This window comes from Sorex araneus, chromosome 4 (genome assembly GCF_027595985.1).
Source record: "Sorex araneus isolate mSorAra2 chromosome 4, mSorAra2.pri, whole genome shotgun sequence".
NCBI lineage: Eukaryota > Metazoa > Chordata > Mammalia > Eulipotyphla > Soricidae > Sorex > Sorex araneus.
The window spans coordinates 45,184,308-45,206,573 of record NC_073305.1 but is presented as its reverse complement, the minus strand read 5'-3'; the positions used below and the strand labels follow the sequence as shown (position 1 = coordinate 45,206,573).

Below are 22,266 nucleotides of genomic sequence, written 5' to 3'. Positions count from 1 at the left end.
CTGTCCTGCTTTCGCCATCTCCATCTGGGAGCCGGAGCGGGCTGGAGCCCCTCCCTTAGCCTCTTTTCTCCTCGCAGCCTGACCTCACAATGACCCAGTGGGTTCTCCTGGTGCTGACCTTCCTGATCTTGGGCAGGGGCCCGCTTGTCCCAGCAACCCCTGTCCCAGCCTTGCAACTCCTCCCGCAGAGCTTCGCCCAGGGCACTCCTGACCCTGTGGCCTCGACGAACTCCTCCAGCGCCCTCTCGGGTCATCTCCGCCCTGGCCCCCGCCCTGGCGCCCACATCACCCTCTCGCTGGATGTCCCCATGGGCCTCCTGCAGATCTTACTGGAACAGGCCCGGGCCAGGGCCACGAGGGAGCAGGCTGCTGCCAACGCTCACATCCTGGCCCATGTGGGCCGCCGCTGAGCCCACGGGTTGCCTGTGTGTGGACCATCGGCGGAGAGCTGGATCCAGCACAGGGACATGATCCTGCATCTGAATCTCTGCATGGGACTTTGACAGCTGAGTGCCGTGTACACTCAATGTCTGCGCCGCCTGGACAACACCCTGCAGGGCCCCGCCTTCCCGCAGAGCACCCCGAAGACACACTCTGTGCCTGGAAACCCGGACGTGGCCATGGGAGGGCCCTGTCACGTGCGGTCTTACCACATCCGGGCACGCTGTGATGACAGAGCATTGGGACACTGCCACCTGTGGCCCCTGTCACACCCCTGTCAGGGACCTCAATGTCAGAGCCCCACACGGCAGGCAGCTCAGACCAAATCCAGACCTGCAGGTCACCGCATGGTCACCACCCATCTCTGGCCCCTCTCCTCAGTCCTTAGAGGGGAGAGACGAACATGGTCCAACTCTGCTGTCCAATTCTGCTCTGCACTCGCAGAACTGTCCGGAGCAAAGCACTCACCTTCCGGAGCCTCACGTCCTCCTCTGCCCAGCCAAGAAAGCGATGCCAGCAGACTTTCTGGAAGCACCAGGCTATTGTACCTGAGGTTCCTGCATGTGGGATGTGCTCAATAAAAGAGCTACTTAGAGACCGAGCTGGAGAATCACGTGGTGTGCAACCTAGCCCCTGACACAGGACGGGAGTCTTATCTGCTCTCTTACCCCCATTTCACTGCCAGGCTTGATGTGGACAGGGTGGGTTTTGTCTTCTGGTGCCCAGCCAGCAGCTGGACATGGAGCTGACTTTCTGGAGAGTCTGTGGGCCAGGGTCCTCCGGGCAGCATGGACACTGGGCCGATGGGACATGGCTATAGAGAGAGACAACCCAGGCGGGGAATCTGGCAGCTTTGGGTGGGGGCACTGGAGCCATCTGGACAGGCAGCAGCCCTGGGGGGCGGGCCGGAGGCGGGCCTGGGAGGCGGCGCCCAGTGGGCTGGGGCTCTGCTGGGCCGGGAGGGCGGGGTTGCCCTCCAAGCTGCAGGGGGCGGCTGCCAAGGCCAGTCCCGGTGCAGGATGGACAGAGGCCCGGAAGGAGGCAGCTCCCTGACAGACCCGGGGTCGGGGAGCAGCTGCCAGGGTAGGCACAGCCCGCTCGGAGAGCTGGGGGAGAGGGGGAGAGTCCTGGGCTTAGTGGGGTTAGCGCTGGACGGGGCGCGAGGGTGGTGCTGGGGTATCTCCAGGTAGAGGGGTGCTGGGACCGGGGAGCAAGTGTCTGTCAGTGGCCCAGAGGAGGGGGAGCACCGCTGCCTTGCAGGGCAGAGGGGGCTGGGCCAAGGGGGAACTATAAATAGCTTCTCCCTCCAGCCAGGGGGAGCCTCCGCCAGCTGGAGCTGGCCAGGCCCTTCTCTCTGCCCTTTGCTGGTCTCTCAGGGGTCACAATCAGCCAGTCCCCTCACCGGGGTGCACACCAGTTTGGGGAGGTCCAGAGGGCTCATGGGGGAAGTTTTCCTTTCTGCCAAATTTCTAGAGCGCCTACTGTGTGTTTGGGCCAGTCTTGAGTTGCTCTCAGCACCTATCATGTGCTCTGCCCTGCTGGTGAACCCCTTCGGGTTCAAATCGGGGGCCCCCGGCTGCTCCGGGTCCTCTGAGCACTTTCTGTGGGCCCCGGGCCAGGTTGGTCCCCCAACGGGCTCACCATAGCCTGAATTAGAGCCTCATCCGCCCCTCGAGCTTCAGGCCCGGGGAGAGACCAAAGAAAGTGTCTTGACGAGCAACAGCAGAGGAAACTGCTGGAACTCCCTGAAATCCCCAGGGGCAGCATGAGGGGGAAGGAGGCACCTGGAGAGAGGCAAAGAGGTACCTGGTGGGGGGTCGTACCAAGGACGGACACAGGATTTATTAGGGCGTGTGAGTGGGTTGCCGTGTGGGTCTTGTGGTAAGCACCGAGGCCTTGGGGCTTTATTGCTGCCTAGGGGTAGCTTGGTGACTGGGAAGAGTTTGAGAACCAGGGACTGAGGACACAGTCATGCCACAACTGGGAGCCTGGGATGCTGGGAGGAGGCACAGTGCTTAGCGTGGAGTGCACCACTGGAGCCCACAAAGGCCAAGCCTGGCAGGTTCTTGGTGGCGGCGTGCTAGCAGGCCCTGCTCAACCAAGTGCACGCTACACCCCAGCACGGTTGCCAGCCACCCAGGACAGCTGGCCCGTTTTGGGGTGACCCCCGTGGTGAAAAAGCCTCCAGGTCAGTTCTATCCCGCACAAGGCATTTGTGGGAACAAGCAAGTGCCTGGGGGAGGAGGTGGGAAGTGTGGTGGGCGCTGGGGTTAGGGAGGCTGGGAACTGAGCTGAGTTCACCCTGCACTGTGGATTGGATCTGTCTCCCCATCTTCAGTTTCATACCGGAGAGATGGAGAAAGGGAGTTTCCTGATAGCTGTGTAGACTCTGGCCTTGGGGAGGGACCCACATTCTGCAGTTGACCTATGGCCTCCCTGCCACTGGGATGTCTGGGAGCCATCTCTGTTCCTGAGAAGTGGGGCTCTGACTATCCATGTGGAGGGATGGTTTCCCAAAAGGGCCCTGGCTGCCTGCTCCTCCCTGGCTGTCTGCTGCCTCCAGACTTGCCTAACCTCGAGGGAGCAATGGGTTCCTGTGGGTGCTAGAGGAAGCACCTTCGCCATGGCGCTGGCAGGTGAATAAAGCGTGAGCATGTGATGACCAGGGCTGCCCTGCTTGCGGTGGGAGTGGACAGGAGTCACAGGAGCAGTGTGAAGCAGGTGGGTGGGCACAAGCTGTCCATGGGCATGAGGTGGTGAGGGGTAGGAGGGGAACACCCAGGGAGGCAGCTAAAGCTAATTGAGGGAACATCTAGGTGGTTCCAGCTAGATTTCTGACCCTTTATTTTTATTTATTTAAGGGGAGGTTATTTTGGGTCACACCTGCCACTGCTCAGGGGCCACTCCTGGCTCTGTGTTTAGGGACCATGTGGTGCTGGGATTCATACCATGGCCAGACCACAGCTTCATGCTTGACAGGTGCCTACTGAACCTTTGTGCTACCTCTTTGACCTCTGAACCTTTATTTCCTGTCAAATGGGCAAGATTAAGTATTTGGAGTTTTTTTTCTTCAAGCCTTAAAGTCATTTTACAGGTCCAGTCCTTTTTAGGCTGTGACTTGGGGGGCCCTTCAGCAGGTAGAGGGGTAATAGGGCACAGTACCTGTGGTACACTGGGTGGAGCCTTGTTCTCCATGGCCCTGGCACCCAGCTGGGTACAATGGGTAGAAAGTATAGTGATTTGGTCAGTGGATATGGTGGAAGACAGGTCATCGAGAGGGAGAAGGTTGTGTGACCCAGATTCTGGCTGTGTGGATGGGAGCTGGGCATGAAGAGAGAGGGCTGGGGAGAGAGAGTAGGACATTCTTGAACTTCTGGATCTTTCTTTTTCTAAACCCTTGCCATCACTGCATTTCTAGAGACAAGAGGTAGATCAATACTCTGATAAATGATAAAACACTAATGTGCTTTTGAGTAACTTTTTCAGACACTGACATATTTAATATCTGCCAGAACCTTCTGAGACTGATGATGTGCACATTCCATTTTCCTGATGAAGAGACAGAGGCTCATTAAAAAAAAAAAAAAGCACCAAAACGTATAATTTAAAATGTCAGTGATATGACACGTGCTTGGCATGTGTGAGGCCCTAGGTTTGATCCCTACACCTAAAATAAATAAATAAATAAATAAATAAATAAATAAATAAATACATTAATTGGAGGACATGAAACCTCAGAAGGTGAATACCGCCAGGACTTGGTGAGTCCCTGGCCAGCTTGGTTTCAAAGACCTGCTCATAGGCTCAAGTGCTCAAGTGCATTGGAATTTAGCTGGACTTTCCCAGCAGCGACAGGAAAGAGAGAAACACAATCAATTATGAAATTTGTCCTAATTCCTTTCAGAAATGTATAAGTCTTTTTCAGATCGGTTGGGGCCAGAAGCTCCTGCGTGCCAGGGAATGTCTCAGGGCTCAGAACCAACTAGCAGATTGGGGCACAAGGTCAGCAGGGTGCGGTGAAGTTGACAGCAGAGAAGGCAGGCCAGCAATTAGAATTATGCAGGGCCCCTGGCTGATCCTGGCCAACCAGGCATTCACGTAGACGCTGCCCCACTGCATGTAAACCTCACCTCCTGAGGCCCTGAGGTCCCCACTGCATGCAAACCCCACCTCCTGAGGCTCTGAAGTCCCGAGTGCGTGCAAACACCACCCTCCAGAGACCATGAGGTCTGTGTAACAAAGAGAGAAGTCCCGGTCTCGAGCGCCCTGGGAGCCAACCCTGGGAAAGGCTTCGGGTGAGGTCTCTGCAAACCAGCTAGGTCCGGTTTACTGTGCAGGACTCGTGCACTTGGGGCCAGTCAACCTTCCGAGCCACACGCCCGAGGGAGGCAGGCAGACCAGCGCCCCCGATCCCGGCTCCCGGAGAGCACCTCTTGGACTTCAGCGGGCGGGAGTGGCGGGCTGCGCATGCGTGGAGGGCGGGGCGGGGCCTCCTGGTCCAGGGGCGGGGCCGGCGAGGAGCTGGATGGCGTCATCGCGGCGGGGCGGGGCGCGGGGCGGGGCCTCGGTGGCCCGAGGTGGCCCGGGTGCTGGGTCCCCAGCGGCGCAGTCCGGCTCCTCCCGGCCCCGGGATGGCGTCTCCGCGAGAATTGACTCAGAACCCTCTGAAGAAGATCTGGATGCCTTACAGCAATGGGCGGCCCGCCCTGCACGCCTGCCCGCGCGGTGGTGAGGCGGGGTCCGCGGGGAAAGGACAGGGCGGTGCACCCGGACAGGGCTCTCTCATGGAGAGCCCACCCGGGACAGGTGGGGGACCGGGATCAGGTGGAGCTGCAGGGCGGGGGGGAGGCGAGCAGAAGCAGGTAGCGACTGGAAACAGGTGTGGCGGACAGGGGGCGGGGACTGTTACTGCGGCGGCGGTTGGGTTTGGTGGGCGCTGGGTCTGGCCACCATCACCTCGTTCAGGCCACGCCCCTTCACACCCCACTCTCTCCAGCACCTCAGATCCGGGAGCCCCAGAGCCTGGGCTCCGCTGGCCCCAGAGCGCGGACCGACTGCTAGGATCCGCTCCGGCTGTCTGTCTCTAGGGAAATCGCTGGGCTTTTTCTGCCCCCAGGCCCAGGGGTGGGCAAGGCCCCCAATGCTAGGAAGTGCATTCGCCCCTTGGCCTCCATCCCCCCAGGAATTCGGTTCCCCAAAACCGAGTTTGGGGAAGAATTTCACGGAAGTGTTGAAGTGACCCACAGACAGAACACTGCCATATGGGCCTGTCGTTGTGCCCGAGGACTGGCAGCATTTGGGTGGGGCTGTGGGTGGTCGGTGGAACTGGCGGATGGAAATAGCAAGAACAAAGTGTAAGAAGTGCTCACGGGGAAAATCTTTTCAGGGGTCCTGGAGGGGCTAATCTACTGCCTTGATTTTCTACTTCTCCTTAAAAGAGTCTGTCTCCTTTTATTACCAGGCAAAAGAATGAGCTTTAGGAGTAACTGAAACAGCAGGATGATTGGCAAGGAGTCAGAGAACGTCTGGTCCGATTAGTGGTGCAGATGTGGACATGGAGATGAGACTGGGCTCTCTGAGCTCTGCTTGGGCATGATAAGCGAGGGGAGAGTGCTTGGTGCTTGGGTGTTTTGAGGCCAGCCTGGGGTCATGGCTTGGCATGGGAGTCAGGTGTGTGTCTCTCTTGCCACACTGTGGTCCTGGTGGGGTGTGACCATAGTTTCAGCCAGACTTCATGGTAGGCCATGGCACTGACAATGATTTATTCCACCCCCTCCCCACTCCCCCAAAGGCAACGGGCTGAGACTTGGACCACGCTGTTGCAGTCCAGGACCCCTCCAGTCTGCAAGAGCTGTGCGGTCTTGGGGCTGGAGCAATAGCACAGCGGGTAGGGCATTTGCCTTGCACACAGCCCACCCAGGTTCGATTCCCAGCATCCCATATGGTCCCCCTGAGCACTGCCAGGGGTGATTCCTGAGTGCAGAGCCAGGAGTAACCCCTGTGCATCGCCAGGTGTGACTCAAAAAGCAAAAAAAGAGAGAGAGAGAGCTGTGCGGTCTCAATGGGGGGGAGGGGAGAGGGGAGGGGGCTGCGGAGGGGCAAGCACTGAGCATCTGAGCTCTAGGCCACACTGTGGCTTTGCTTTGCGGCCTCCCAGGCCCCATCTGTGGGATGCAGGTGTTGGCTTCTCTGTTCCAGGAAGCTGATGTGGGTTTTCGCCTGCACGTTGCCCCTCACCTAAGGACTTCCGCTCCCCAAAACCACAGGATAGGGCAGGCCAGAGGGTGTGTGTGTGGGGGGGTGCTCCCTAGGTGGTAACGGGTGACTTTGTAATTTCATCACCCCCACTCTCCTTCTTGCTCTTGCTCTGGGTATTTGAAACATTGGCTCTAACCCAATCCTGGTTGCAGGCAGCTGAGGCCCAGAGGGGCGGGACCTGCCTGGGTCTCAAAGTCCCAGGGGCAGGCCCTGTTACTTTTTTTTTTTTTTCACGGAGAAGTTTGGGTTTTTTTTTTGTGAGTTTGTTTTTAGAGGGACTGGGGAGGGGGTGCAGCACTCACTGTGACTGTCAGTCCTGACGTGCAGATGGGCCTGGTGACTGGGTGCCTGGAGACCACTTGGCCTGCATCTGGCAGGGCTGGGAGAAGAGGGAGGGGGCTCATGTGGTGCTGGGGATCAAATTCAGGACCTTGAACCTGGTAGGTATGTGTCCTACCACTTGAGCCATATCCCCAGCCCAGGAGTTGTATCTCTTCACTCCAAGTATGCCACTAAAATGTCCACTGGGACTGGAGAGATAGAAGAGGAGGCAAGGTGCAACCCTTGCAAGCAACTGACCCGGGTTCTGCTCCCTCCCACAGCCTGGACCCCCAGCCCCCCAGTCCAAGCACCACCAGGAGTCACTTCTAGGCACAGAGCCAGGATAGCCCCCGAGCACCACTGGTTGTGCCCCTCCCAATACACAGACACAAATAAATAACTGAAATATGAATCTGACCTAAGCAGAGGGGCTTATGTTGTCACACTCTTTGATGTCACCCTGGGTGGGCTATAGGCTGACTCAGCACAGGTTTTCTAGAGGAGATGGCCCTCAAGAGGCCAAAGATGAATTGAGCAACTAGTGTAGGGTTTGGGCCCTCGGCAGAGCCCTGGCGTTGGCAGTGGGAGTGAGAGGCAGTACAGGCACAGTAACTGTCTGTGCACACCCCCACACCCAGACCAGAGTCTGCATGACTTCTGCCTGAGACACATAGGCTTGTGACTCAGTCGGACCGCAGGATGGGGCAGGCCAGAGGGTGGGTCGTGACAGTGGGTGGCTCAAACTCAGGACTCTGGAGAGAAGAGGTCCCAGGGTTGCAGTGGGTCTAGATGGTGGGCATCTCTGGGTCTCCAGGGGCTGAGGAGGTCCCCTCCATTCAATTTGACCTTAGGAATTCCATCTCCTTTTGGTAAAATTTGGAGCTGCAAGAGGACTTGCTTGGGTGCTTTTTCCTTTTCCTCATTGACCCTTCAGTTCAGACCTGGAGAAGCTCCCGGTGAAGAGAGGGACCTGAGAAACAAGGCAGAGAGAACTGTGAAACTGCTTAAAATAAAGGTGGCAAGACTTCTCTTGGGGCGGGGCTGGAGCGATAGCACAGCGGTAGGGCACTTGCCTTGCACACAGCTGACCCGGGTTCTATTCCCAGCATCCCATATGGTCCCCTGAGCACCGCCAAGAATAATTCCTGAGTGCACAAGGCAGGAGTAACCACTGTACATCGCTGGGGGTGGCCCAAAAAGCCAAAAAAAAAGACTCCTCTTGGGGAACACTACTGGTGAAAGTGCAGGATAGCTGGAGACAACTTTCTGTCCCCTCCGAGGACAATGATGCCAGGTCCAGGTTGCTTTATTATACATATATATATATATATAATGGTTTTTGCATTCCAGCCCTATTTTCCCCTCTATTTCCTTCCTTCCTTCCTTCCTTCCTTCCTTCCTTCCTTCCTTCCTTCCTTCCTTCCTTCCTTCCTTCCTTCCTTCCTTCCTTCCTCCCTCCCTCCCTCCCTCTTTCTTTCTTCCTTTCTTTCTTTCTTTCTTTCTTTCTTTCTTTCTTTCTTTCTTTCTTTCTTTCTTTCTTTCTTTCTTTCTTTCTTTCTTTCTTTCTTTCTTTCCTTCTTTCCTTCTTTCTTTCTTTCTTTCTTTCTTTCTTTCTTTCTTTCTTTCTTTCTTTCTTTCTTTCTTTCTTTCTTTCTTTCTTTCTTTCTTTCTTTCTTTCTTTCTTTCTTTCTTTTCTTTCTTTCTTTCTTTCTTTCTTTCTTTCTTTCTTTCTTTCTTCTTTCTTTCTTTCTTTCTTTCTTTCCTTCTTTCCTTCTTTCTTTCTTTCTTTTTTGGGATCACACCCAGTGGTGCTCAGGGCTTACTTCTGGCTCTGCACTCAGGAATCACTCCTGGTGGTGCTTGGGGGACCAAATGGGATGCCTGGGAGCCAACCTGGGTCAGTCACATGTAAGGCAGATGTCCTACTCGCTGTGCTATTGCTCTGACCCTCCTTTTATTTATTTATTTTTAAAGGGTTTATTTTTCTGTGTGTGCGGCACTAGGGGTCAAACCCAGGTCTTCACTCCTGCAAAGCGTGCACCCTGCCACTGAGCCAACCCAGTCTGTGACTGCTGTCTCTGAAAGAGCCCTTCTGGCCCAGCCTGGCCCACAGAAACAGGTCAGGACACAGTTCTGGAACCCGCTCCAGGGACCTGTGGCAGCCCCCAGTGTGGCACTATTGGAAATCCGTCTCCCGCACCACTGTCACTTGTCCTGGGGCCCTGGGGCCCGGAGCACGCAGACAGGAACAGGAGCTTGTGCAACGCCGAGTGTCCTGGCTTCTGATTTCCTTCCACACACATAGTGTCCTAAGCGGGGTGCTCTGCAGTTCTGTTGCTCAACATCAGGGTACTCGAGGCCAGAGCCAGTCACAGTGATGCGCCTGCGTGTCTGCCCAGGGCCCGCTCCGTTCCTGTGCTTCCCCAACTGTCGCTGTCCGTTTGCTGTTTCCCCATTGTGGGGCTGGTCTCTGAGTTTTGCTGCCGTTAGCAGAGCTGTTGTGCAGATGCTTGTACTTTGCTCTCTGTTTGGGGGCCTTTCCTTGGAAGTTTATCTTGAAGCCCAGAGGTAATGGGTCATTTATTGCTCTCCCGTTGTGCCTGGCCCTGGTGTGCAGCTGGCCCAATCTGGGGGTACATGGGTGTCCATGGGAGGGGCTGGGGTGTCTCTGGAGAGATGGAAAATGTGAAGGGGGAGGTAGAACCTCAATCCTGAGGCTGTAGGAGGACTTTTAGGGGCAGTGGGAAGGGGTGACCTTGTCAGGGGAGCATGCAGGTCCCTGTGTCAGGGTTGGCCCAGAGGCACTGGCAGGGTCTTACTTAACTGAATTTTCTCTTGCTTTGACTACTGCTGATGGTTTTCTGCAAGTTTCCTCTCTCTTGCATTTGTCAACCTGTGTTCCGGGGGCCCTTCCTTTCTCTGGGCCTGACAGTTGAGCAAAGGCCATTCTTGGGAGACATGACACCCTTACAAGCAGGAAGAATGCTCTGATTCCCTGCAGGGCCTCTCTGGAGACAGGGAGGTGTTTCTGAACCCCCTGTCCACAGGGTTTGGGTGCTGAGGTGCTGTCAGAGAGCATAGCTTCTGGGAAGTGCGGTGGTACTGCCACAGAGAAGTATGTGGCCTTGCCGAGGGCTTACCAGCCCATTTTACAGGTGAGACCACCGAGGCTGGTAAGTGTTAGGATTGGAGTCCAGGCGTGCTGCACTTGAGGCTGCCACCCTATTGCAGTGAGGGAAATAAGCAGAGAGGCAGGGCTCACAGTCCATGCAAGGAGGCCACCAAGTGACGTTGCTGGCAATGCATATGGGCAGATGAAGGGCATGAACAGTGCCCACCTCTGTCCACTTGTAGTTTCCTAAGGTTACCCCTGGGCCGGGGCCTGCAGCTAGTGAGAGGGGTGCCCGTGAGGGGCCTCCACCCCGAGCGCCAGCCACTCCCGAGTCCAGCTCTCTGCTGCCCCTGCGTCTGTCCTAGCAGGTGAGGACTGAGTCCAGCTCCTTCCCCCTGCCAGCCTTTGCAGCTGCTCAGTCTGTCACTCTGACCTGGCAACACTCGCTGGCAGGAGTGACGTCAGGAGGGCTCATCTCTGGTTGCAGAGTTGGTGTGCCAGGGCTCAGATTCCCCCTGCCCCACTTCTCCTGCCCCTAACATTTGAGCACCACCTCCGTGCCCGGCCGCAGGAGTCCGAATGACCACAGCACTGCAGGGCTGACCCAGGCCATGGGCAGAGGGCAGAGACTCACTGGTGAGAGGACAGGGAGAGGGGCGGCAGGTGGGTGGAGCTGAAGAAGCAGTGTTGGAGCAGGGTTGGGTTTGAAGAGAAGTTTACCAGGGGGAGGCTGAGCCGGAACCACGGGGACCGCAGCTGACTGTTGGGTGGGCTATGTTCCTGGAGCTGCGCCCTGACGTCCCCCTGGCCTCCAGCTCTGTCCTGCGGGTGCTGGGACTCCCAGCAGTGTCGAGTCAGGGACATGGCTGGGCCAGCTCTGGGCTGCTGGTCTACCGCAGGGTCAGGCCGGCACCCAGACAGGTCTCTGGGGGTACCAGTGAGGGGTACTCAGGGAGCTGTGTGCTATGATGAGGCTGGTGTGACCTCGCTTGTTCGTCCTGTGTCCCCACTGCAGGACTGCAGGGTACCCCACTGGGGGTACCCCAGGAGGGTTTTAGGAGGGGTCACTGTCCTTGTATGATTCTGTGCTTTTCTTTTGAAAAAATTGAATCACAGTGAGAACAGTTACAAAGTTGTTCATGATTGGGTTTCAGTCATACAATGTTCCAACAGCTGTTGCTTCTAAGCTTTTCTTTTATTTGGCCAGTGTGTGTGTGTGAAGGGAGATTTTTTTTTTTATTGGAAGATGCAGGGATGGGGGAGAAGGAAAGGAATACATGTTCAAGAGCTTGAAAGAGTAAGCAAAGAGTCAACCAAATGAGGCACACGTTCAAGGGAGGACATGGACTTGAAGAGCAAGCATGCAGGCCAAGAGACACCGAAAACTTTGTGGTTAAAGGGAGAACACGGGTTTGAAGGACAAGCCTTTATTTTTTACTTACTTTATTGTGAGTTGCCCCCATTGGTGCTCGGGTGGCTGTGTGGTGCCTGGGATGCCACCCAGGGCCTCGCGCGAGGCTGTGCACAGCCCTGACCTGTGCTCTTCCCTTCCAGTCTGCATGACAAACTGCCCCACACTCATTGTCATGGTGGGCCTGCCTGCCCGGGGCAAGACCTACATCTCCAAGAAGCTGACTCGCTACCTGAACTGGATCGGTGTGCCCACACGGGGTGAGCCATGGACCCTGTGCTTTGTGGGGTGGGGCGAGGAGAGGAGAAAAGGTGGGACTGGGGACGGGCCTGGGCTGGGCCTGGGGATGGTCTGGAAGCTGGGTCTCTCCTGCGCCCGCAGAATTCAACGTGGGCCAGTATCGCCGGGACATGGTCAAGACCTACAAATCTTTTGAGTTTTTTCTTCCAGACAACGAAGAGGGCCTAAAGATCCGGAAGTAAGTATGTGGGGTGTGTGTGTGTGTGTGTGTGTGTGTGTGTGTGTGTGTGTGTGTGTTTATGGAGAAGATCCCAGATGTATGTGAATGTGTGTATGTGTGCGTGTTAATGGAGAAGATCCCAGATGGATATATGTGAATGTGTGTTTGTGTGTGTGTTTATGGGGAATATTCCTAATGTATGTGAATTTGTGTGTGTGTGTGTTTATGGAGGAGATCCCAGATGTATATGAACATGTGTGTCTCTTTATGGAGAAGTTCCTACAACGCAGATGTTGTGAAACAGGGCAACTTCTGGGCCCAGGCCTGGTCCTGCTTGGTTTCTCAGGATGAGAAAGGGGTGGGGGACAGGTGGAGATGGCCTCTTGTTAATTGGCCTGTCCTGCCCTGGTGTCCTTGAGCCTTGGTCACAGCATCCTGAGGTAGGGAAAGAGTGCCTTTGGAGAAATGAAGGTGGCTTGGCCAGCTCAGGGCAGAGGTTTCCACATATGCTTCATGGGCATGGTCTCTGAGCAGGTGGAAGCCCAAGTGGGTGTGGGCATAGAGGCCGCAGGGATGGGCACACCCTGGCATGTGGTCACCGACCAGCAGGATCCTGCTAGGAACTGCGGACTTTCGCCCTTGACCCAGGATGACTCTCGGTATATTTAAAGGATATTTAGCAGGTTGTTGGCCAGGTGGGGTAGGACTTGGCATTGCTTTTAAGTGGCTGCAGGGGGCTGGTTCACTTGGGAGATGGGTATCTGTGCGGTTCAGACCTGAAGGGGGCAGTTCCTCTAGGGAGACACAGCTCCTCACTGCCCAGGGCAGCTGTGTCCAGAGATGACTCAAAGGGGCTGGAGCACACACTTTACACGTGGGACCCCTCGTTCAATTCCTGACACTCCATTGCCAGGAGGGAGTCCCCGAGCACCCCACTGAGAGTATCCTCAGCACTACCTGGTGTGACTCCAAAACAAACTAGAAGGTTCATCAGCTCTGTGTAGCTGACCCACTGTGGTTGGGCATTGGCCCAGCTGTAGTGATCAGATCAAGCCTCGGCCTCTGCAGGGGTCTGGCTGTTAAGCTGCCCGACCCCTTCTTTTGCCACCAGGGGGCAGGACCTCCTCACCTGGGGAAGTGGGTCCTTCAGTGGATTAAGGGGCTGGGTCTGGCTGTACCATGGACAGTCAGGCCTCTAAGGACCAACTGTGGGTCAGACTCCAGGCCTGACCCTCTGGTCTTTATAAGGCATATAAAGAGGAGGACAGATTGTGAAATTTATACTGTATGTTAAGTGTTGGCACCCCCCATCTTCATTCTACAGATGAGGAGACTGAGCCTTAGAAATCTCACAAGTTACTTCAGAGAGCCTGTACTTGAATCTAAGTCACTAAAAACCATTCCTGGGGCCAGAGCGATAGTAAGCGGGTAGGGTGTTTGCCTTGCATGTGGCTGACCTGGGTTTGATCCCCGGCATCCCATATGGTCCCCCAAGCACCGCCTTGAGTAATTCCTTAGTGCAGAGCCAGGAGTAACCCCTGAGCATCGCTGGGTGTGACCCAAAAAAAGGAAAAAAAATAAGCATTCCTTTTTTCCCTTTCTTCCTTCTTCCTTCCTTCCTTCCTTCCTTCCTTCCTTCCTTCCTTCCTTCCTTCCTTCCTTCCTTCCTTCCTTCCTTCCTTCCTTCCTTCCTTCCTTCCTTCCTTCCTTCCTTTCTTTCTCTCTTTCTTTCTCTTTCTTTCTTTCTTTCTTTCTTTCTTTCTTTCTTTCTTTCTTTCTTTCTTTCTTTCTTTCTTTCTTTCTTTCTTTCTTTCTTTCTTTCTTTCTTTCTTTCTTTCTTTCTTTCTTTCTTTCTTTCTTTCTTTCTTTCTTTCTTTCTTCCTTTCCTTCTGTAGGGCATACCCAGCTGTGCTCAGGGCTCACTCCTGGCTTGGCAGGGCTCAAGAAACCATTTGCAGTGCCTGGGATCTGGGATTGAGTCCAGGTCAGTTGTGTGCAAGACAAGCACCTTACCTACTGTACTGTCTCTCTGTAGCACTGTCGTAGCACTGTTGTCCCTTTGTTCATCGATTTGCTAGAGGAGCACCAGTAGCACCAGTAATGTCTCCATTGTGAGACTTGTTCCTGTTTTTGTCATATCGAATATGCCGTGGGTAACTTGCCAGGCTCTGCCGTGCGAATGGGATACTCTCGGTAGCTTGCTGGACTCTCCGAGAGGGACAGAGGAATCGAACCCGGGTCAGCCGCGTGCAAAGCAAAAGCCCTATCCGCTGTGCTATAGCTCCAGTCCAGACTGTCTCTCTAGTCTCCTCTTAAAACAGTTCTTTTTGACTTGGTGCGTAGCTCAAAGGATGGAATGTGTGCTTTACGTGGTTCCCGGAGCATCCCCAGAAGAGTCCCCCAGCATGGGCTGGGAGAAGCCCCTGAGTGCTACATGTACCAAAACCAAGGAATAGAAAAGTACCTTGCTACTCTGGGAAAATGTGTAACATTAGAAATCACAGCTATGGGGGCCTGAGCCATAGCACAGTGGGTAGGCTGTTTGCCTTGCATGCAGCCGACCTGGGTTTGATCCCTGGCACCCCATATGATCCCCTAGGCACCACCAGGAGTAATTCCTGAGTGCAGAGCCAGGAGTAACCCCTGAGCATTGCTGGGGTGACCCAAAAAGAAAAAAAAATCACAGCTATGGCCAGATAGCAGCCTGGATTTATACACAATGAGCTAAAAAGGGGGAAGTATGAAAATTGTTTTGAAGAATAATTGCAGTGACCTAGAACATATACTGGTAGAGAGTTAGAAAAAGGGGATACCACCCCCCACCCCCAAGGAAAGATAGAGACTCTGGAGAAAGAAGGGGCGCGGCTCTTAGCTCTGGTCCAGGGCAGGATTTGCCCCACCTTGCCGAGAGGTTGACCCTGTTCTCTCTCCTGAAGGCAGTGTGCCCTGGCAGCCCTCTGCGATGTCCGGCGGTTTCTTAGCGAGGAGGGAGGACATGTGGCGGTGAGTGTGACGTCTGGGAGTGGCATGTGGGAGGCCACACATGTCTCCCTCTCTGCTGAGGATGGGAAGACAGCTGTGTGGTTCAGGGAAAGACTTGGGTGCCAGCACTGGGGAGGAAGTCTTTGCCAGTTTGCAGGAGGAATGGAGGCTGGGGGTGGGCCAGACATTTTCCTGACCTCCGGGCAATGGTTACTGTTGACCCGGAAGGACTTCCTAATTAGTTGTGTCCTATCATGTAACCTCCGAAGTCTCTCCAGGTGTGAGGAGAATGCTGTTGCTCCAGGAGCCACTTGGAACTTGGCTAGGGGAATTCCTCCTGTGCTTTGGTCCCTCTGGCTAAATGGAGAGAGCTCTGGGCAGAGCTGAACAAGGGGCCTGGAGGAGAAACCCTTCCCTGCAGGATTTTTTTTTTTTTTTTTTTTTTTGCTTTTTGGGTCACACCTGGCGATGCACATGGGTTGCTCCTGTCTCTGCACTCAGGAATTACCCCTGGTGATGTTCAGGGGACCATATGGGGTGCTGGAAATCGAACCTGGGTTGGCCGCGTGCAAGGCAAATGCCCTACCTGCTGTGCTATTGCTCCAGCCCCTGCAGGATATTTTTTCCATCTGGGAGCAGATTCTGGCTGGTCTGGGTCCCGACCTCCATCTTTTTTTTTTTTTCTTTTAATCTTTTTGGGTCACACCCAGTGATGCTCAGGAGTTACTCCTGGCTTATGCACTCAGGAATTAATCCTGGTGGTTCTCGGGGGACCATATGGGATTCTGGGAATCAAACCCGGGTCGGCCATGTGCAAGGCAGATGCCCTATTCGCTGCACTATTGCTCCAGCCCCCCAGCTCCATCTTGACTAGGTCTCTGGCACAGCTGTGAACCTGGTGATTCCCTCCTGCTCCTCCCAGGCTGAGTGTCCCGAGCTGGGTCCTGCTCCTCGTGGGCCTGGCTTGCTAACTTACTTTGTCAGAGCACATCCCCTAGAAGATTGCTGAGAAAGGAACCTGAGCCCTGAGTCACAAACATCTAAGTTTTATGGAGGTAGCGGAGGGGAAGACACCCACAGTGGTGCTTGGGGACCACGTGGGTCGCACCTAATGGTGCCCTGGGTGATGTGACACCAGGGATGGATCCCATTGCCTCACACATGCAAGGCCTGTGCTCTACCGCTTGATCCATCTCCCAGCCTGAATGCCCCCCTTCCCCCATCCTCACTATTGATGAGTAGGTAGAGTTTGAAAAGTGCTTTCCCATAGAATTTCCCAGCACGACTCCATTGCCCTTGGCTCCTAATATGGCTGTGGAGAAGCCTGCCGTTGTTCTGATGCACTCGTCAAAGTTGCATCTCTTGGGTGGCACTGGGAGTACCTCAAGCCCCTTCCTTGGGGAGGGCTTTATGGTCTTCAGGATGATGTATGTCGGGGTGGATACACCCGGCTAGATTGGGGTGAGGGTGGGGCACTTACTTTCCACAGGAAGATTCTATCAGGTCAGAGGAATTCTTTTCATTTATTTATTTGCTATTATGGTGGAAAGAATGGAACATAAGATTTTATCTTCAAGGCGTGTGTCTGACACATTCCTGGCCCTGTAGTCTTTTGTGGGGGGTGTAGGGGAGTCTTTTGGACACACCTAGTAGAGATCAGGGATCATTCCTGACAGGGCCCATGAGACCATATGTAGTGCCAAGGATTGCACCCAGGCTGGCTGCATGCAGGGCAAGTGGCTGACCTGTTGAACTCTCTCTCTGCCCCCCTGAATGCCTTTTTAATAAGGCAGTGCTCGGGCTGGAGGGGTAGCACAGGAAAAAGGTGCTTGCTGTGCTTGCAGCCAAGCCAGGCAAAACCCCAAGCACAGCATATGGTCCCCTGAGCCCCACCAGGAATGACTCTGGAACACAGAGCCAGGAATAAGCCCTGAGCACAGCCAGGTGTGGCCCCCAAACAAGCCCCCAACCAAGAAGGCTATGCTCTAAATGCTGTTTGGATGTACTGGTGAGTGAGCTGCACCCAGGGGACTTGTGCAGGCCCAACACTGCAGGAGGAGCCCCGTTGGGTTGGGAGCCTGGGACTCCTCTTGCTCTTCATTGCAACCTAGCACTGCTCCCCTTCCCTCCACAGCCTTCTTCTTGTTTCAGAGATGCTCGTGTCCTTGCTGGTGGCCGCCTCTGTTGTGTCCTGGCTGGCCAGGGCATGGCTCGGTGTCTCTATTTCTCTGACACAGCATGTGTGTGCTTTGCATCTCCCAGCCCCTTCCTTTCTCTCTCCTGCTCTTTTTATTCTTCTGTTCCATTTTACTAGAGTGTCAAGGTAGAGGGAAAATAAATTTGAGGCTTGCTCTATAAACCCGTGTTCTCCCTTGAACATGTATCGCTGTCTCTTTGCTTGCTTTTTTTCCACTCAGAGAAGCCCATGTTCTCTCTTAAACACGAATTTCCTCTCTTTCTCTCCCCTCACATTTTTTAAGTTTCAGTTAATAAAAAATATCTTGCTTTAATAAAGAGAAAAAGGAAGGAAGAAAGAAAAGTTGTGTTCCTTTCTCTAAGCTTAACTGGTTTCACTAAAAATCTTCAAACCTTAGCATTCTTTTCTGTGGTGTTGAGCTCAAACCCCAGGCCTGGCAAGTGCTGTGCTTCTGAGCCACGGCCCTGGCCCTCCCTGGGAGGTTTCTTGGTCAGACATCAACTGAGTGTCCACTATGTGCCGGGCAGGGTGGAGTGCAGGGCTGGTGTTGGAGAGCTGCCCCTGCTAGGCACAGATGCCCACCTTCACCGTGGGAACCTCCTCCCAAGGTGAGGCCAGCCCAGCCCACCTCACTTGCAAGTTGAACTTTCTTCTCAGTCTCAGAGGCCCAGTTAACCCCGGTTTGGTCCTAGGTTTTTGATGCAACTAATACCACACGCGAACGAAGAGCAACCATCTTTAATTTTGGGGAACAGAATGGATACAAGGTGAGGTCCCTCGGGCTCCCTCACCCCCTGGATCACCTCTTTCGTTGGGCTGTGGCACATTCTGGCTCCCCAGGACCCTCGTCTAGGCCACCTGATGTGGATGGGGCATTGCATGGAACTGACTCATGAGAAGTTTGGGGTGATGGGGGCTGCTCTGGAACTCTCTTTGCAAGGAGGTGGCGGTCTGGGGGGAGAAGCTTGGCTAGGAAGGTGTCCACTAGAGTCTATGCACCCCGGGCCTAGGAAAAGGGCTCAGGGGAGCATCATCCAGAGGCCTAATGTGTCGTGTGTCTGTGTCCCCACCTCCATGCTGCAGACCTTCTTCGTTGAGTCCATCTGTGTGGACCCTGAGGTCATAGCTGCCAACATCGTGGTGAGTGGTACTTCTGGGCTGGCCCCTGTGCTGGCCTTCCCTTGGTCCTCTTGGTGCTTTGTGGGGAGAAAGATCTAGAAGGCCAGGCCAGGTGTGCCTGGAGCCTTGAGGGCCTTCAAAGTTACCTGCGGGTCAAGATAACACTGAATCACTGGGCATCCTCTGCCTGGAATACCCTTGACCTCTTTAATTTCCTGACTTCCAAACAACTAACTGGACCCTGAACTCTTTTTTTTTTCATATGTTTTTTGGTATATGGGATCCTGGCGGTCATTCATCCTTACTCCTCTCTTTCCTCCCCGCTCATTCTCCTCTGGAAGGTGGAAAACTCCCTGGGAAAGGGGCTAAAGTCCAAGAGCCCCTGAACTTTTCCTAATGGGACTCATCCCCCGCTAAGCTCGGCCACCAGCTTCTGCCCAGCATCTCCCTAGCTTCCACCCAGTGTCTCCCCAGCATCACCCCTGCATCTCCTTAGCATCTCTTCAGCTTCTACCCAGCATCTCCCAGTGTCTCCGCAGAAACTCCCCAGCATCTCCCCAGCCTCTCTCCAGCATCTATCCATCATCTATCCAGCGTCTCCCCAGCATCTCCCTCAGCATCTCCCCAACATCTCCCCCAGCGTCTCCCCAGCATCTCCCCAGTGTCTCCCCAGCATCTCCCCAGTGTCTCCCCAGCATCTCCCCAGTGTCTCCCTGCCTGGCCTCCAGCCCTGCTTTGTCCTTTCTCTGACAGCAAGTGAAGCTGGGCAGCCCCGACTATGTCAATCGTGACAGTGATGAGGCCACCGAGGATTTCATGCGGCGCATTGAGTGCTATGAGAATTCATATGAGTCCCTGGATGAGGACTTGGACAGGTGAGTGAGGAGGCACCGTCCCTTAGCACTGACGACTGAGCAGCGGGGGTCCTGCTTGTCTGCTCTTCATGGCTCCTCCTGCTGGTGGCTGAGCGGGCACGGATGGTTGGGCTTTTGTTTTGTTTCTTTCACTAGGGCCAAAATTATGGGCCAGAGGCGACTGCTGCCTTATTTGAATGTCTGAGTCAGAATTTACTATGAGTTCATTATAAAATCAAGTGTTTTTTTTTTTTGTTTTTTTTTTTTTTGCTTTTTGGGTCACACCCAGCGATGCTCAGGGGTTACTCCTGGCTTTGCACTCAGGAACTACTCCTGGCGGTGCTTGGGGGACCATATGGGATGCCGGGGATCGAACCCGGGTCGGCCGCGTGCAAGGCAAACGCCCTACCCGCTGTGCTATCGCTCCGGCCCCTCAAGTGTTATTTTTAGGTAGAGTGGCTTTTCACAAAGTATTTACAGCCATCACATGTTTTTAATTTCTTTTTAGTAAATGTATTTATTGAATAATTTATTTATATATACATGTATATGTGTATTTGCTTTGGGGGGCTGTGCTCAGGGATCACTCCTGGCAGTAACAAGGGGACCATGTTTGGTACCAGGGGTCAAACTGGGGTCTGCCATTTGCAAGGCAAATGCCTTAACCCCTTTAGTATGTCTCTGGACCCTGAATTCTATTTTTATGTTGTTTGGTTTTCTATTTTGTTTTTGGGCCACACCCAGCAGGGCTTTCTCCTGACTCTGAACTCAAGGATTTTCAGAGTTCAGAACCAGGAGAACTGGCTCCTGGTGGGCATGGGGGAGCATATGGAGTGCCGGGGATTGAACCCGGATTAGCTGCATGCAAGATGTGCTCTACTATTGCTCAGGCTCTGAACTCTGTTTGTCATACAGCATTATGATAGATTCAGGTGGTCAACACAATGATCTGCCATTTGTTTGTGACGCAAGGTAGTCTCCGTAGTAAGTCTGTTTTCCATATGATCTTAGCAACTTTCACATTTGCAATACAGCCTGCTGTCTCTGGACTCCGTGCTATGTGCTATGTCCTTGTGACTTTATTTGTGGATATTTGTTCATTTCTTTACCTCTTTGTGTGTGTCTGGTGCCTGGGATAGAGCCCAGGGCCTCACACAGGCAACTGCCTTCTGCTGAGCTATTTCTCCAGGCCCCTGTTTGAGGACATTTGTATCCTGGTCCTCTCCGACCATTTCTGTAGCCCCAATTTCCTATCCCTTTGTAACCCCCAATATATTCTCTGTGTCTATGAATTTTGGTTATGTTTTGTTTCTGTTTTTGCATCCTACCATATACATGAGTCCATACGATGTTTGTTTTCTCCACCTATTTCTCTTTTTTAATTAAACTTTTAAAAAAAATTTGTTGAATCACCGTGAGATACAGTTACAAGCTTTCATGTTTAAGTTACATTCATACAATGATCAAACACCTATCCCTCCACCAGTGCACATTTCCCACCACCAGTCTGCCCAGTATACCCCTCTTTCCCACCCTCCCCCTGCCTCCATCGCAGACAGTTTCCCCCATACTCTCTCTCTACTTTTGGGCATTGTGTTTTCCAATACAGATACTGAGAGGTTATTATGTTTGATCCTTTATCTACTATCAGCACACATTTCCCATCCGGACCGATCCCTCCAACCACCATTTTCTTAGTGATTAAAATATTTCATTTAGCATAAAATCCTTGAGGTTCTTCTGCATGGTCACAAGTATTAAGATCTTAAAACATGCACCTTGCATTTTTCTTTTCACTTTTGTTTTGTACTGGGCTCTCACTGCATGGAACCATGTGTTGGCATGGGGTTCTAGCATTTAAAGCATGTGTTCCAGCTCTGTGAGCTGTTTCCTTGACCCCGAAGTCTGTATTTAGAGAAGAGAGGTGTGCCAAACCCCAGTTAGCCAAGATTCCTGCAGCAGGGGTCAGCAGACTTTTTCTGAAAAGGGCTAGTAAATATTTTAGGCTTTAGGGGCATAGTCAATTCTGCCACTGTAGTATCAAAGAAAAATAGGCAGTGTGCAAATAAATGGGCATGACTGGGTTCCAAAAAAAGCTTATTTGCAAAACAGACCAGGGCTGCTTTTGACTTGCTAGCCATAGCATGTCAACTCCTGTCTGCCAGCACAAATGGGGACAACAGTTGAGTAAGTGACAGCATAACACCTTGGTCAAGTCTTACAGTTCCTTATATATCAGTGCGGAGAGACACAGGGAAGAGGGTGTTTGGCAGTAGTCAGGGGGAAGGTTGGAATATGAAATTGGACTTGGGTCTGTTACTTTGACATAATAATTACCACATCCAAACTGAGGAGAAGAAGCCGATGTCAGAGGGATGGTTTCTGGAACTGTTCCTGGAGGGCTGAGCAGCTCTGCACCCCGGCACCAGCCCAGGCCTCTTGGAGCCCAAGGCCCTCGCCATGGTTTCTTTGTTTCCCTGGTCTCCAGGACAGACTGTTTTCCCTCCTGGCTCTCGGGCCACATGGGGAGGAGAGGACAGCAGCTCCTGTTGGACTGGTCAGTCACAAGTCCAAAATTGGCTCCTGGGGGCTGGAGCGATAGCACAGCGGGTAGGGCGTTTGCCTTGCACGCGGCCGACCCGGGTTCTAATCCCAGCATCCCATATGGTCCCCTGAGCACCGCCAGGGGTAATTCCTGAGTGAAGAGCCAGGAGTAACCCCTGTGCATCGTCGGGTGTGACCCAAAAAAACAAAACAAAAAAAACCAAAAAAAAACAAAATTGGCTCCTGTTTCTATTGGTGGCTTCCATATGCCCGGAAACTGAAGCCTCTGTTCCAGACAGTGAGAACCCAAGTGGGAACACCCAGGGGACCCCTGGGATGAACCAGAACAAAGGCAGAGAAACGTCGCCTTTTCCTCCACTGCACCCCACTACCGCACCCAGCAGTAAAGAAGGCTGTCTTGTGAACTGCCATCTGCCTTGACCCCTCCTGGCTTCCCACGTCACTTTTTGGAAGCATGAGTGTTGCACCCCTCTCTGGCGGGAGACTGTCTGTGTTGTGAGGTCCAGCCTAATGGTTGGAGACACGAACTCCTGTCTTGGGTCTGTC

The 22,266-nt window shown here is 53.7% G+C and overlaps 2 protein-coding genes across 7 annotated transcripts in view; both read left to right on the top strand.

Moving 5' to 3' along the window:
- The first annotated feature begins 89 nt into the window (after positions 1-89).
- Positions 90-410, top strand: UCN2 (urocortin 2). Its single transcript, XM_004615142.2, has one exon. It carries the CDS (start codon positions 90-92, stop codon positions 408-410), a length of 321 nt encoding a protein of 106 aa, XP_004615199.2.
- Positions 411-1,438: 1,028 nt separating this feature from the next.
- PFKFB4 (6-phosphofructo-2-kinase/fructose-2,6-biphosphatase 4) overlaps positions 1,439-22,266 on the top strand; it is a 42,802-nt gene continuing 21,974 nt past the window's right edge. Inside the window, exons 1-8 of one of the 6 annotated variants that reach the window (XM_055136398.1) lie at positions 5,041-5,169; positions 8,995-9,139; positions 11,687-11,803; positions 11,925-12,021; positions 14,940-15,006; positions 17,875-17,949; positions 18,266-18,322; positions 19,055-19,176. In XM_055136398.1, coding sequence (XP_054992373.1) covers positions 11,692-11,803; positions 11,925-12,021; positions 14,940-15,006; positions 17,875-17,949; positions 18,266-18,322; positions 19,055-19,176 — 530 coding nt within the window. In that variant the 5' untranslated portion in view covers positions 5,041-5,169; positions 8,995-9,139; positions 11,687-11,691. Of the gene's footprint in view, positions 1,525-4,990; positions 5,170-5,203; positions 5,248-8,994; positions 9,140-11,686; positions 11,804-11,924; positions 12,022-14,939; positions 15,007-17,874; positions 17,950-18,265; positions 18,323-19,054; positions 19,177-22,266 lie in introns of those variants that run through there. The other 5 variants (XM_055136400.1, XM_004615273.2, XM_004615271.2 and 2 more) reach the window with 5 other exon arrangements.